This window comes from Kryptolebias marmoratus, linkage group LG7 (assembly GCF_001649575.2).
Source record: "Kryptolebias marmoratus isolate JLee-2015 linkage group LG7, ASM164957v2, whole genome shotgun sequence".
Taxonomy (NCBI): domain Eukaryota; kingdom Metazoa; phylum Chordata; class Actinopteri; order Cyprinodontiformes; family Rivulidae; genus Kryptolebias; species Kryptolebias marmoratus.
Window position 1 is genome coordinate 14002377 of NC_051436.1, and position 12703 is coordinate 14015079.

At 38.1% G+C, this 12703-nt stretch overlaps 2 protein-coding genes across 3 annotated transcripts in view; both read right to left on the reverse strand.

Annotated features, from left to right (window-relative positions):
- LOC108228719 (protein mono-ADP-ribosyltransferase PARP14) overlaps nt 1–12703 on the reverse strand; it is a 26840-nt gene that overhangs the window by 11838 nt on the left and 2299 nt on the right. For both annotated transcript variants that reach the window (XM_037976717.1, XM_037976716.1), the window contains exon 3: nt 10252–11498. In XM_037976717.1, coding sequence (XP_037832645.1) covers nt 10252–11498 — 1247 coding nt within the window. The remainder of the gene's footprint in view (nt 1–10251; nt 11499–12703) is intronic.
- On the reverse strand, nt 5399–10051 carry LOC108249077 (protein mono-ADP-ribosyltransferase PARP15). The gene is made up of 4 exons (XM_017438221.3): nt 7518–10051; nt 7285–7421; nt 6592–6772; nt 5399–6139 (listed from the first exon to the last, which is right to left on the reverse strand). Exons 1-4 carry the CDS (start codon nt 7981–7983, stop codon nt 5853–5855), a joined length of 1071 nt encoding a protein of 356 aa, XP_017293710.2. The 5' UTR covers nt 7984–10051; the 3' UTR covers nt 5399–5852.

Consider the following 12703-nt stretch of genomic DNA (forward strand, 5'->3'; position numbering starts at 1 on the left):
GGGTGCCTTTAAATCTCAACTTAAAACCCACCTGTTTAGAGTTGCTTATGGCTAAATTAGGGTTAGAGTGCGGGTTTTTGATGTCTTCGATGTTTTTTTCTCTCTTACTGTTTATTCATTGTCACATGCTGTTTTTATTTTGTTTTTTAATTATGTAAAGCACCTTGAAATGCCTTGCTGCTGAAATGTGCTATACAAATAAAATTTGATTGATTGATTGATTGATGTGCTCATTGGGTTCTGTGATGCTTGGCACACAATAAGAGTCTGTGTCCACCGTCCACTGTGACATCCATACATCTCAGATGCTGGGGATTTGCACAATACAACCATCCAGCCACATGCAAACCCACAATGGGACCCCTATCCAGAGCTATCAAATAATGGTAAAGCTGCTTATCGAGTCTGCATGACATCCTCTATGTCTGCTGACTTTCAGTCACTGTCATGACTGACTGTCAGATGCTCTGGCAACTGTCTGATAACACCATTGCTCTGTTCAGGATATCACCACTTATGCCTTCTGGTGCCTGTCCTTGAAGTGCCAGTTTCTGCCACATCAAATCATTTACATACCCATCACTGGTCTGCATGTGGACAAAATTACATTCAAATGGGATCATTCTTTTTTCGAAGGCTCTTAACTTTCTTTTTATTATTGACTATATTTGTGACAATGGAACAATTACAATGTCCTTACAGGAATTTTATTATTAGACTCATAACCAATTAAGTAAAGAATGTGAGCATCTGTTCTTGGATTGCTCTGCTTTAGGTTGTGTAGCACAAGACAGGAACTATTCCTGTATTGAATCTGTTGTGAAACTAGTCTGACCAGTTGAAAATGAAACCAAAAAATATATATATTTTTTTCATTTGGTCTAAAATTTACTTTTTTGCTCAGTGACATTAAACTGTATTGGTGTTTATCATATTTACTTTGTTGCTAAAAAAAAAATAAAAAAAATAAAGCTCACTTGAGATTGGCTTGTCGATGGCTGGTCTTGAGCTTGAGGTGAACTGTTTCGGTTCACTGTCAGCTGTAGCTCCCCGTCAGCAAGGGAAATGGTGTGAATCTTCTTCTGTAAAACTCTTTCCTGAGCTATAAGAAGAGGAAAGTCATAAGAAGTCTAATGAAAATACAAACATATTCTCTTTTTAACCTGATGTTATGCCATACCTTGTACTTCCTTGAAACTGACTTTATAGATGTTATCTCCAACCTTTTCAATCGGTGCACAATCTCCTCCTCCAGACTCTGAAAGTGTCTCCTGATCTTCTCTATCTCTGTGTTGTTCAGATCAGATCTCTGGCCTCAAAAAACAATAAATGCTGGTATTCATCCATTTTAGCAAAATCTCTGAACTAATAGCAGATCTTCTTTGTGTGCCTTTGCTAGTGAACTGAATTGTTGGTTTCATTTTCCACTTATATGTCACCTCCCTGTGATTACAAAACACGATTACACACCCAGACACAAACAGTAATTGTTCAGTTTCAGGGAACTTTTTCAAGTTTGTTTTATGCAGGATACATGTAAAACTTACTATTGAAATTATGAAACTGCTGTTAGTTAATTTCTAATATGTCATGTTGGGATTTTACTATCAACCAAGTGAAAAATAATTTATTATTGATCATATTTTCGACAATATGTTATATTAGGAGGTCGTGTATGAGTTTAGGTTAAGCTGAAGGAAATTAAAAAATAAATCATCTTTTTGTTTTAATAAATCTTTGCTATTTACAAACAGTTTTTAATTACAGTCATAAATTCAGTGCTATTTTTTAACCTGTACAAGTAGGTTCTTACAGTTTCAATTCACAGCAGAAACCACAAATATCTAAAACTTTAAAGTTAAATTACCTTATATCTGACCTGAATCACAAATATTAAATAAAAGTACAATATTAGAGTGAATAAATGTTCTTTGCTTTCAACTGTGATCTGTTTCTCTAAAGAAAAGTCTGATGCTAAAGTCATCATTGGTATAATGTAGGCAAAGAAAAGTCAAAACCAGGAAATAGTAAACCAGGTGAGCAACATTACAGTAAACTCAAGTCCTGCCCTGATCTATTTATAAAGGTGAACACTTTCCAAAGACAACTCCCATTTTCTTTTTATCTCAACCACCTAGAAGCAAACAAAGTTTGCTGATAAAATCAAACTGAGTGTAATTTCCTAAACAAAACTGAACAGATTTACAACATTTCTGACATTAAACCTTTCTCTACTGCATGACAGTTCAGCCTAAATATGAGGCAGTTTTCTTGTTTTATGTGACAAAGCACTGACATTTCATTTAGGATTTCTTTGGCTGTAATTCTTAGTGACAGAGATCTAACAGAAGGTGATGAGGTAGTCTGGATAGGCTTGGTCATCGTGGAAGACAACAAACATGCTCGGGTTGTTGATACTGTCCACCAGACTGTCGTATAGGTCATTGTCATTGCGAGGCGGAGGCACTACCATGTTTGCATGGCCCAGAGTGTAGACGCCCGTCAGGACCCGAGCCACAAACATGACCTGAGTACCATCAGCTGCTGGCCTTGAGTAGACGCTGCTGGCTGAGTAGTTGGCGTTTACAGCAAAGTAGGTTCCATTCCCAAAGCAAGTCGCTGTGAATGAATGAGACGTTGAAAGGTGTGAAACAATATATCAAAGTTATCAAATTCAAAATGTGCAAAGTGCACCTAATCTGATTATTATCAGGTTTTTAGAGGCCAGATACAGCACTGTATTGGTAAACCAATACCACTTTACTTTTAAAACTAAGACTTCCACAAGAAATATTACAAATATAGTTGATTTTACCAAATGAAAATTACCATTTTTCCCAGAAAAGCTCCTGTTGAACCCCTTTGTTTTGATGGAGTTGCAGTTTTCCTGGCTTGTCCCATGGTAGAGAAACTTTTCACCTGCTCCCCCCTCCAGTTTACTTTTTACAGAAATGTGCTTTTTCTGAACTTCATAGGCACAACGCAGATGAACATTCTGCAAACGCTCTATCTGCAAAGACAGGCAAGTCAAAGGTAATTCATACTTCAAACCACTGCTTCAAAGAATTACTTTCCTTTTTTACGCATGGATTGCATTAGTAAGTAATCAATCGTTATGAATGTATCAAACTAATATTATGCAAATGAGAGATGATGCAGATGGGAAAATATTTGAAACTCACCTTCAGAATAGTTTTTCAAACAGTTTTGTTAAAGGCTTGCTGCACTGTCTGATACTCTGCAGAGGAACAATCCAAAACAATTTCTTTAAAGTCTTCATTATTTGCCATATTGTCCCAGTACAGGGGAAGAGGGAAGCCTGGGGAAAAGATTCACTAGTTAAAGAAGAAATTGAAAAAACAAAAAGATAAAAAGACTTGAAAGAGTTACATTTTTGTAATCTGTCTTCACAACAATTTTCAGAAAGTCAGAAAATTATCCTGGATAGCACAGAGTAATAAGGACAGAAAAACACCCAGAGGTTTTGATCCTAATCACTTGGATTGGTCTTTAGTCACAACAGTTTTGTTAAATCTGTGACCAGAGTGGAAGCTGTAGCTGCAACAAAGGACTTTTGTCGTTTAAGCACAAAAATGTCTGGCATTCAGTAAAACAATGACTTTATGTAACTTTATGACATTTTATGCATCAAATCTTACAAGTTAAAAGAAAATGTTGTGATCATACTGCAGCTTTCTCTCTGTCACCATCGCTGTCTTAGAAAGGTTTGATTAAGATCCACATTACGACTAAACAAAAATATCTCAGCCTTAACAAGGTGATGAAATCTGCAGTCAACTCAAGTCAAAACATTTTACTTGTAGGACCATTGTTCCTCTCACCTGGCAAATTCTCAAGTGGTTTCAGTTTTGCCGTCTGTCTAGTTAAATGTCTCTGAGCTTCCATCTTCTGTAGATTCACATTCCATGTGATTCTCTGTGCATCCACCACGCCTTTTGAGACATTACGCATTTCCAGGTTATAATTGGCTGTTTTGGGGAATCTTTCCCAGTTCCCGTTATGTCCCAGCATACACCAGACTACGTCACGGTACAAATTTTCCTCCTCTTTGACTCTCATTTCTCTCCTGAAGGGAATAATGGTTTGAAGCTTCTGCACAACCTGGTTGACTCCAGCTTTTAACCCGCTCACCACCAGGCCACCGTGGCCAGGCTGGCCTTCCTGTAAATACAGACCCTCTGTCTCTGCAAGCGTCACTAAATCCTTCATGTCGACCTGGGTCAGGTCTGCCAGGTCGTCTTTGGTGAAGGTTTTTGTGGAGCAATGATCCTGGTACAGATTCTTCATCTTTGTCATCGCATCGTCTACTTTCTTCCTGTGAAGACCAGTGAATAAGAAGGCAGACTTCAGACAGGTACCACTGGAACGAAGGATGCTGAAGCCAGAGTTCCTGAACTGACAGGGAGCTGATTCTGCAGTATGACTTATTGTCAAACTAAAAACAGGCTGTGTTACCACATCTGAGCACTAGATGTCAGACTAAAACTAAAAACTGCACTGATGAAGAAACAGATTAGCAGTGAAGAAAAATAATTATGAACATTTTAGTTTTTGATTTTAGAAGTGATGAGCTGTGAAGATGATCTTAAACTTTTTTGAAGCAATGTTTATATCTTTCTTTGTGGTCAGGAGCAGATTTTTGGAGACGTATTCTGAAAGTTTGCAGACATAATTAGCTCACGCTGAAAAGTGAACATAACAGGGGAGCATCCTGAACATCAGTAAGACTCCTGTCTGTAAGTCCAGCAATGGAGAAAACTATTTTGCACTTTATATCAATATCTCTGTTTTCTTTTTCTGCTCTTTTGTGCAGAGTTGCAGAGAGCTGGCACCTGTCGCCTCAATCATTAACAACAGGCATCAACTCTGAAATATAAAAAATATCTTGTGAACCACTGGACAGATTTTAATGAACCTCTCAGAAAGTGATCATTGAATGTTCATCAACATTTGAATAACTTCTGGAGTCAACCTGAGTCAAGAAGGATGCCACAGCTGACCATAAAAACACACAAAAATGGCCATAACTCAGTCAATTTTACAGATACTGAGCTAAAAATTAGTGTTTGGGTAGCTGAGACTCATCCCCAAGACATACTCTGAGTGTTACGACTCCATCATTTCTCAATATAAGATGATCTTTATCTATAAATCTGGTATGAAAGAGGTGATATGCATTCTGTCAAATTGTAGGCCGTTTTAATGTTAATATGAGTGACATATCTGAGTTTGAAAATCAATAAATTTTATCACTTTCTTCTTTAAGTAATTTCAAACATGTTCCTACAAACTAACTGTAGTTAAAACTGTATTTAAATGTTTCTTAACAAATTAATTGTTTTATTCACCTCTTATTTTTGTAATAAAAACAGCAGTATTTTGTGGCATGCTTTATTTATTTTTTGTGCATATGAAAGTAAAACAGTAATGTTATTTAAACATCATTTAGCTTCTTATAGTTGATAAGATGAACTGACAGCAAAGCACTCATGTTAGCAAAGAAATTACAACTAAGGAAAATCTCCACAGGTCTAAGAATTAAAACACTACAGCTCACTGCACAACTTTAAAAGTGCATCAGAAAACATCCTGTTTCCTGGATGAATCACTCAGACAGGTCAAGTTTGTGCACAAACCTTTCTAAACATGAATAAATATGAAGACTGGTACTTTTAATATCATTTATATAAACATGTCTTACATTTGATTTACTGTAATGTGTTTTATTTTACACAGAGCATTGTATTTCTTTTATTTCATAGTAATCTAGATAATTTTGTGTAACTTTATATAATTTCTAATCTTGCAAATTTGCACATTGAACTGAACTTTTACTTGAAGGTGATGAGATAGTCTGGGTAAGCCTGGTCATCATGGAAAACAATATACATGTTGGGGTTATCCACTCTATTCACCACGCTGTCGTAAAGATCATGGGGTCGCTGGCTGTCCCGAGGGGGCGGCACCTTCATCCCATGTTGCCCCTGAGTGTAGACGCCGGTCAGGACTCGAGCTACGAACATCAGCTGAGAACCATCAGCAGCTGGTTTGGAGAAAGCAGTGGCGGCAGAGTAGTTGGCATTCACAGCAAAGTAGGTTCCACTGCCATAAGATGTTGCTGGAAGTAAAAGGAAATAATAATTAAAGTAAACTGACATCTGAAAATATTTAAGTGATGGCACCCCAAATGAAATCAGAAAGGAAATAAAATAAAATACAGGACAAACACTAATAGAGAAGTCAGTACTCTGAAAGAATCTTTTCACTTTTCTCACTCAAGAAGTCTTTTCCAGCTCTTTATTTATTAGAAATTATCCAGATTATTGTCACCTCAGAGTATTTTTACCAAACGTCAAAAAGAGTCTGTAGAGTTTTTGTTGATATTTTCAGAAGCGCCCAGTTGCTTAAATCCTTGGAAATATCAGAAGCAGAGGGTTTATAAGCTATTAAGTCGATAGTGATGAGTTCCTCGCATTCTGCTACTCATCAAGGCAAAAGTTTACATGCAAACCATCTATAGATGAAAAGCATTAAATTACTTTGAAACAAAAATCAACTCAGGATTGTTACCGTTTTGCCCAGCGAAGCGCCTGTTGAACCCAGTGTTCATGATTGAGACAGCGTTCTCCTGCGTCGTTCCATGGTACAGGAACTTTTCACCTGCTCCTCCTGACCGTTTGTTCTTCTCAGACAGATGCCTCTTCTGACCCTCGTAGGCACGACGAAGGTGTATGTTCTGCAAACGCTCAATCTAGCAGAAAATAACAAAACGCAGAAAACAATGAGCTGATAAACCTTCTAAAAAGACTCCGTATCATTTTCAGAGTGCAACGCATTCAGTTGTTAATTATGGTTTCCAAAATACCGAAAATTATGGATAATACAACTTTATCATGTCTGGCTTGATATTCACAGGTTGGATAACTAGTAACTTTAATAGGTCTGAGATGAAACTTTGCTAATTATTTGTTACAAGGACATCAGACTGTTTTTCTTCTGATGATTCTTCCATAAAGGAATATTTGTTGTTGTCACTTGGTAGAAATGTGCATCATCATTGCAAACTCACGCACTCTTTCTGAGTGTTCTTGTTTGTTGAACTGGAGGTTTTCTTTTCTTTTCAAGCAATCCTACATGCAGTTTTATTCCAAAATGTCTTCTAGATCTTGGCATTAGTTATAGTTGTATGTTTAAGTTGTGTTTTCAAAGTATTATGAACCATTTAAAAAGTCAGAAATTGTTTGAATAACAATGTATTTTTACCTTCAATATATTGTTGTTAGCAGTTCGTTTAAAGCCTATCTGTACTCTTTGGTACTCTTGGGAGAAAGGCTGCAACACAACCACCTTCATGGCCTCACCGGCAGCCATGCTGTCCCAGTACAGAGGGAAAATGAAGTCTGAAAAATATATCAGAAAGCAGTAATTAGTTATTTGTCACATTTCATTAGGTCAAGAAAGGCAACAGAACAGAAAACTCTGGCGGTTTGTCTCACCTGGCAGATTCTCAAGTCGTTTCAGTTTCGTTCTCTGTCCGGGTACACGTGTTGTAGCCTCCATGTTCTGTAGATCCACCTGCCACAGGACTCCCTGTGCATCTTGTATTCCTCCTGCTGCGGCCCCATTTTCCAAGTTATGATTGGCTGTTTTGGGCAATCTTTCCCAGTCTCTACTTTGCCCCAGAATGCACCACATCACACGTGTGTACAGCTTATCTTCCTCCATGACCCTCATCTCTTTTCTGGGGAGAGATGTATTAACCATTAAAATTATCTTGTTGACTCCATCTTTTATACCGTTCACTGTTATGTTGCCAGTTGGGTCCTTTCGCACGTAAAGTCCCTCGCTGTCCACCAGCTGCTGTAACTCCAACATGTCATCCTTAGTGAGGCCCTTCAGCTCCTCATTTTTGAAGGTGTGAGTGGAGAACTGTGTCTTATATAGATCCTTCAGTTTTGCCATGGCTTCGTCAACATCCTCTCTGCAAAGACCCAGGAACTGGAAGGCAGACGGCGTACCTGAGGCGCTGATATTGAGAAAGCTCAGGTCTGCTGTCAGAGATACTTGCTGCTGAGTCTGAGGCAACTGAGGAACGGACACTGGAAGATAGGTTTAAGAAATTTATGAAAAGTGACAATAAAGAACAGAATTATTATTTTAAATAACTAATTTCCTACAATGCACACAAAATGTACATGTACCGTTTTTACCATTAATGTGACCAGAGTTTCAAGAGATTAGTTAAGTTTGTTTGAACGTCTCTAAAATGTCATCTATACAAAACATGCTCATAATGAACAAACAGTGCACCTCACTCCACCTTACTGTTTGGCCAATCAGAAGAAAGCTGCCTTTAAAGGAAGAAGACTTTACAGAGAATGAATTTAAATGGATTGTTTCAGAAAAGGGCCATAGGAAAATAAAGACTTTTTGTCAGCAAGGAATCATATAAGACTACCTTGGTAGAGTTTAAGAATAAAAAGATAGAAACAAAATTATCATAACAGATCTCATTTGAGCAGGTATCAGCTATGTTCATCTGTGTTTCCTGTTTTCCTCAGTCTCTCTTCCTTCTTCCAGTCACATGAATAATTCTCTAACTTCGCCTCATTCACTGGCTAACTTTCCATTTCCCCAAAAGTAAAAAAAAATACAGCAGCTATTTCCCCTTTTCTCTTTGCCTCTGGTAAATGTGGTTCTTGAGTTTTTGTTTTCCACTACGAGTTTGTCTTCCAACTTGCAAAACAGTATGCAAGGTTCTGTTTTGCATTTTGTGTGTACACCTTTTTGTTCACCTGATTTTGTTTGTCTTTAGAGCCTCTGTTCTCTTTTTCAGCCTTACTTAATTTGTGTGTTACTATAAAGAAATTTAGTATTAAAATCTGCTTCTTTTCTTTTTTTAAGGTCTACATTTTGACTCTAATATCCTCCACTAGAGGATGATTTAGGACTTGGAAAATTAGTATTTTGACTAACCCCGACTTCAGAATCCAACAGGGCTGACTAGCACTTGAAAAGCTGGAATAGCTGCAGTAATAAACTTTTTATTTTCACCTTTTTCAGTTTGCATTGCTGTAAATAAGTTGCACACATTATACTGCCTAACCACTATTAGTGAACATAGTGCTACAATGTTTATTAAAGTACAATATCAGTTTGTATTGTTAATCAAGTCAAGTCAAGTCAAATCAGAGTTAGCTTGGTTACTGAGTGTAAAAATTAACAAATCCTACTGGTTTTCTCATTTGCAGTTGGAACATTATTAATTTGATTCTGATATCATTCCCAGATTTGAATTCAATTGGCATTCCAACCCCAAACAACGTCATACAATCAATGATTCCTCTCCTCCAGCAAGCTGGCCCTAGGTGTTTTAAATGACATTAATGCTGTGCCATCAGTGTCTCCAAATCACTACCAAAGGTGACCTAAAGTTGCTCCCTACATCATGATGCCAGGTGTATTGCTACAGTGCCTTTCCACAGCATTGGTACAATTGGTCCTTTGCCTTCAAACATACAGATGGTCATCTGTTGTAATGCAGAACCGATATTCATTGTTTGAATGTGGTAAAACTCTACTCATGATCAGTCTATGCCTTCTGGTTCTGGCACCACTCCATCTGGTCTGTCTTGGTGTACCAAAACCTTTGTGTTTGTGAGTGCCCTTTTGTACCCATTGGTTTCAACATCAGGCCAATGTGACATCTGTACACCCCATATGTAGGGTAACTGTACAATATGGCCTCTGACAAACACACAACACAATCCTGATCACACTCCATCAAGTACCGGTACTGCAATTTGTTCCCTCACTGTTTTGACTGACTGTCAGATGCTCTGGCAGCTGCCTGATAACACTATTGCTCCTCTCATGATGCCACTCTGGTACTTGTTCTGGATGCTTCTCGCAAATCATTTACATACCTACCACTGGTGATGGCTTGTACCAAATTTTTGTCTAAATGTTATTTTACTAAACTGCAGAATTTGATCTCTATACTTATTTTAATGACTGTAGTGTCTTCAACAGTGTTGAAAGAAGTAATTGAACGTGTGGGTGCAATGGCAACTGATGCTTTGTGGTTTGGATGTCACAGTTGGTGAGTAAACACCTTCTTGTTCCCAAATAAGAACCTGACAGGAAGTCTCAACCAGCTCCTTGCCCACTTTGCCATCTCCTTTAAAGTAGCGCAGAGCTCCTGGTCCATCCAGAACCAAAGTGTCTGATGTCAGACTGGCCAGAGTAGACTGTAGGGCCTGCAGGGTCTCATTAACCCGACGACGAGGACCAGACACCAGAACACAAGGGTTTGGAAAATGGGAGGTTTTCAAAGTCACATCTGTTTGCTTCATGCCAATCATTTTTAGGATTTTATCAAAGTTGTCCACCAGTTCAGGAAGCTGCAGGTTCAAGACCTTTTGAGTTAAAACCCGATTTATTTGATAGTCATGAAGAAACTCTTTAAGCTTGTTGACAAATCCAGTGTGTCCCACCAGTTGAACGTCGATCACTGGAGTTCCACTGGAAGCAGGAATGAAGCTAACCTCCACTCTGACCTCACCACGGTTCACCTGGCTCCTGGCTTCGTTGAGGATTTCTTGCACTCTGGTCAGCTCTGGAGGAACAGCTGCAGCACCTTGAAGCTTTACTCTGGCCACACTCAGATCTCTCAGAACTGCTGCCTCTGCTTCATCCAGGGCATTGGAGGACAAACTGGACAGAACCAGGTCTGACCCAACCTCCAGAGTAACAGGACTTCTGAGGCTCTGCAGGAAGCGAGTCTCGTACTTGGAGGTGATGCCATTGATTGACATGAAGGTTAATAAACTTGGATGAAGTTGAACTCTCTTTTCTTTTATTTTCTTGATCACTTCATCAAGTTTTGCAGCTCCTGAATGGACCTTCTCATCAGGACCTTGTAAGATGATAATGTTTGTTCCTCTGGTGACTTTAATCTCTGGATAATGTGCGCTCATTTCTCGACTGAACTCGTCTTCAACCAGTTTGAATCGATTTTCCACAACTGGCAGCTCCTTTTGGATTGGCATGTTTTTTTCCAGAATTGCAATCTTCTCCTTCACAGCTTCAGTCTCTCCCACCACCACAGCATAACCGCACTCTGGGTAGACTTTTATGTCGTCAGTCACAAAGGAGTGATCCTGCAGTAACTGTTTGACTTGTTTCGGCTCAAGTACATGATGGCAGACGTAGTTCTCAGTGAAACTGGTGAAGATTCGATCCACCTGTAGCTCCCACTTCTCTGCAGCACCAAAAGCTTTTGTATCCACCTTCTCAATTTCCCACCTCACCACAACCTCCTCTTCATCAAAATTGAACTCCAACATGCAGCCAATTGAGGAGAGCTGCTTTTGTAATACTTTGAAAGCTTTAGGATTTTCTTGCAGGTAGAACAGGAGGAAGATGTCCATTCTGAATATCTTCTCAAAATGCTTTGCATTTGGTTTGGTACATGTCTGAAAAAGGTTAAAATAATAATGATTTTATCTTATTTAAAGACAACTGAGTGCTCCAATAAATTATTTAGATGTTTTAAATATACAACAAGTATGGTGTGATAATTTTTAGACCTATACTAATTAAATACACTACAGTACATGTTTTATCAATAGATTAAAAAAATAAAAAAAACAGTTTTCCTTGTGTAGTTTCTCGTCTAAAGAATATAAGTGCCACCTCTTTGGTTGTTTTGCTTTGTGCTTTGTCATATCTTATTTTTGACAAGAAGATACTGTAAGTTATCTCTGCTCTGAATTTAGTCTGATCAGTTAAATATGGTGGCTGACAGGTGCAAACGCACAGCAAACGGCGAAACATGCTGCAAGCACATGAATGATTCAAACTACGAAAAAGAAATGCAAAAGAAGAATACTGCAAAAACCAAAAAAACACCAGCAAGTAAGAAAAGCTACAAACTTACGCCACAAAATATAAGTGCACAAGACCACAGGGGGGGACTCAAGGTTGGATATTTGTGCTCTGTGGGTTCAGTCGTGCCTTCCTGCCGTTTGACCAGATGCTTTTTTCCTCAAAAGCTTCCATTTCTTGAGACCAAGTGCGGAAAAACTAATGTTGAATTGTTTCATTAGACTGGACTAAGAAGGCACACCTACTTAATGAAACAATTCAACGTTAACCTTTCATCGACTGGTTTCAAGACATGGAAACTATTGAGAAAAAAGTCCTAATTTTTCATAAAAATATGAAATGCTTTAAAATCAGATACAATTAGGTTTGTCTTATTTGTCCAATCCAATGAAACAATTCAACATAAACTGTTGGTCAGAAGTTCACATGACATGGAGGTTAATAATTTTTGTTTATGTGTCATTGGTTTGGTAATTTGTTAATGGTACCGAAGTGAACCACCGTGTTTAGGAGGAGGGAGACACAGTTTTTTTTTTTTATTATATTTTATTAGGAAGACATGGAGGTCTCACTGCCAGCACGGGGACAAACGGGAGGAAGACACCCAATGACTTACATACTATACTATATATATATATGTATATATACAGGTGCTGGTCATAAAATTAGAATATCATGAAAAAGTAGATTGATTTCAGTAATTCCATTTAAAAAGTGAAACTTGTATATTATATTCATACATTACATACAAACTCATATATTTCAAATGTTTATTTCGTTTAATTTTGATGAT

Excerpts from the sequence above, each read along its gene's own strand:
- LOC108249077 (XM_017438221.3), bottom strand. The coding sequence starts at position 7,983 with ATGGCAAAACTGAAGGATCTATATAAGACACAGTTCTCCACTCACACC. Across the intron at positions 7,422-7,517 it reads ACGACTTGAGAATCTGCCAG|ACTTCATTTTCCCTCTGTAC; the intron begins GTGAGACAAACC and ends TATATTTTTCAG. Across the intron at positions 6,773-7,284 it reads CTAACAACAATATATTGAAG|ATTGAGCGTTTGCAGAACAT; the intron begins GTAAAAATACAT and ends ATTTTCTGCTAG.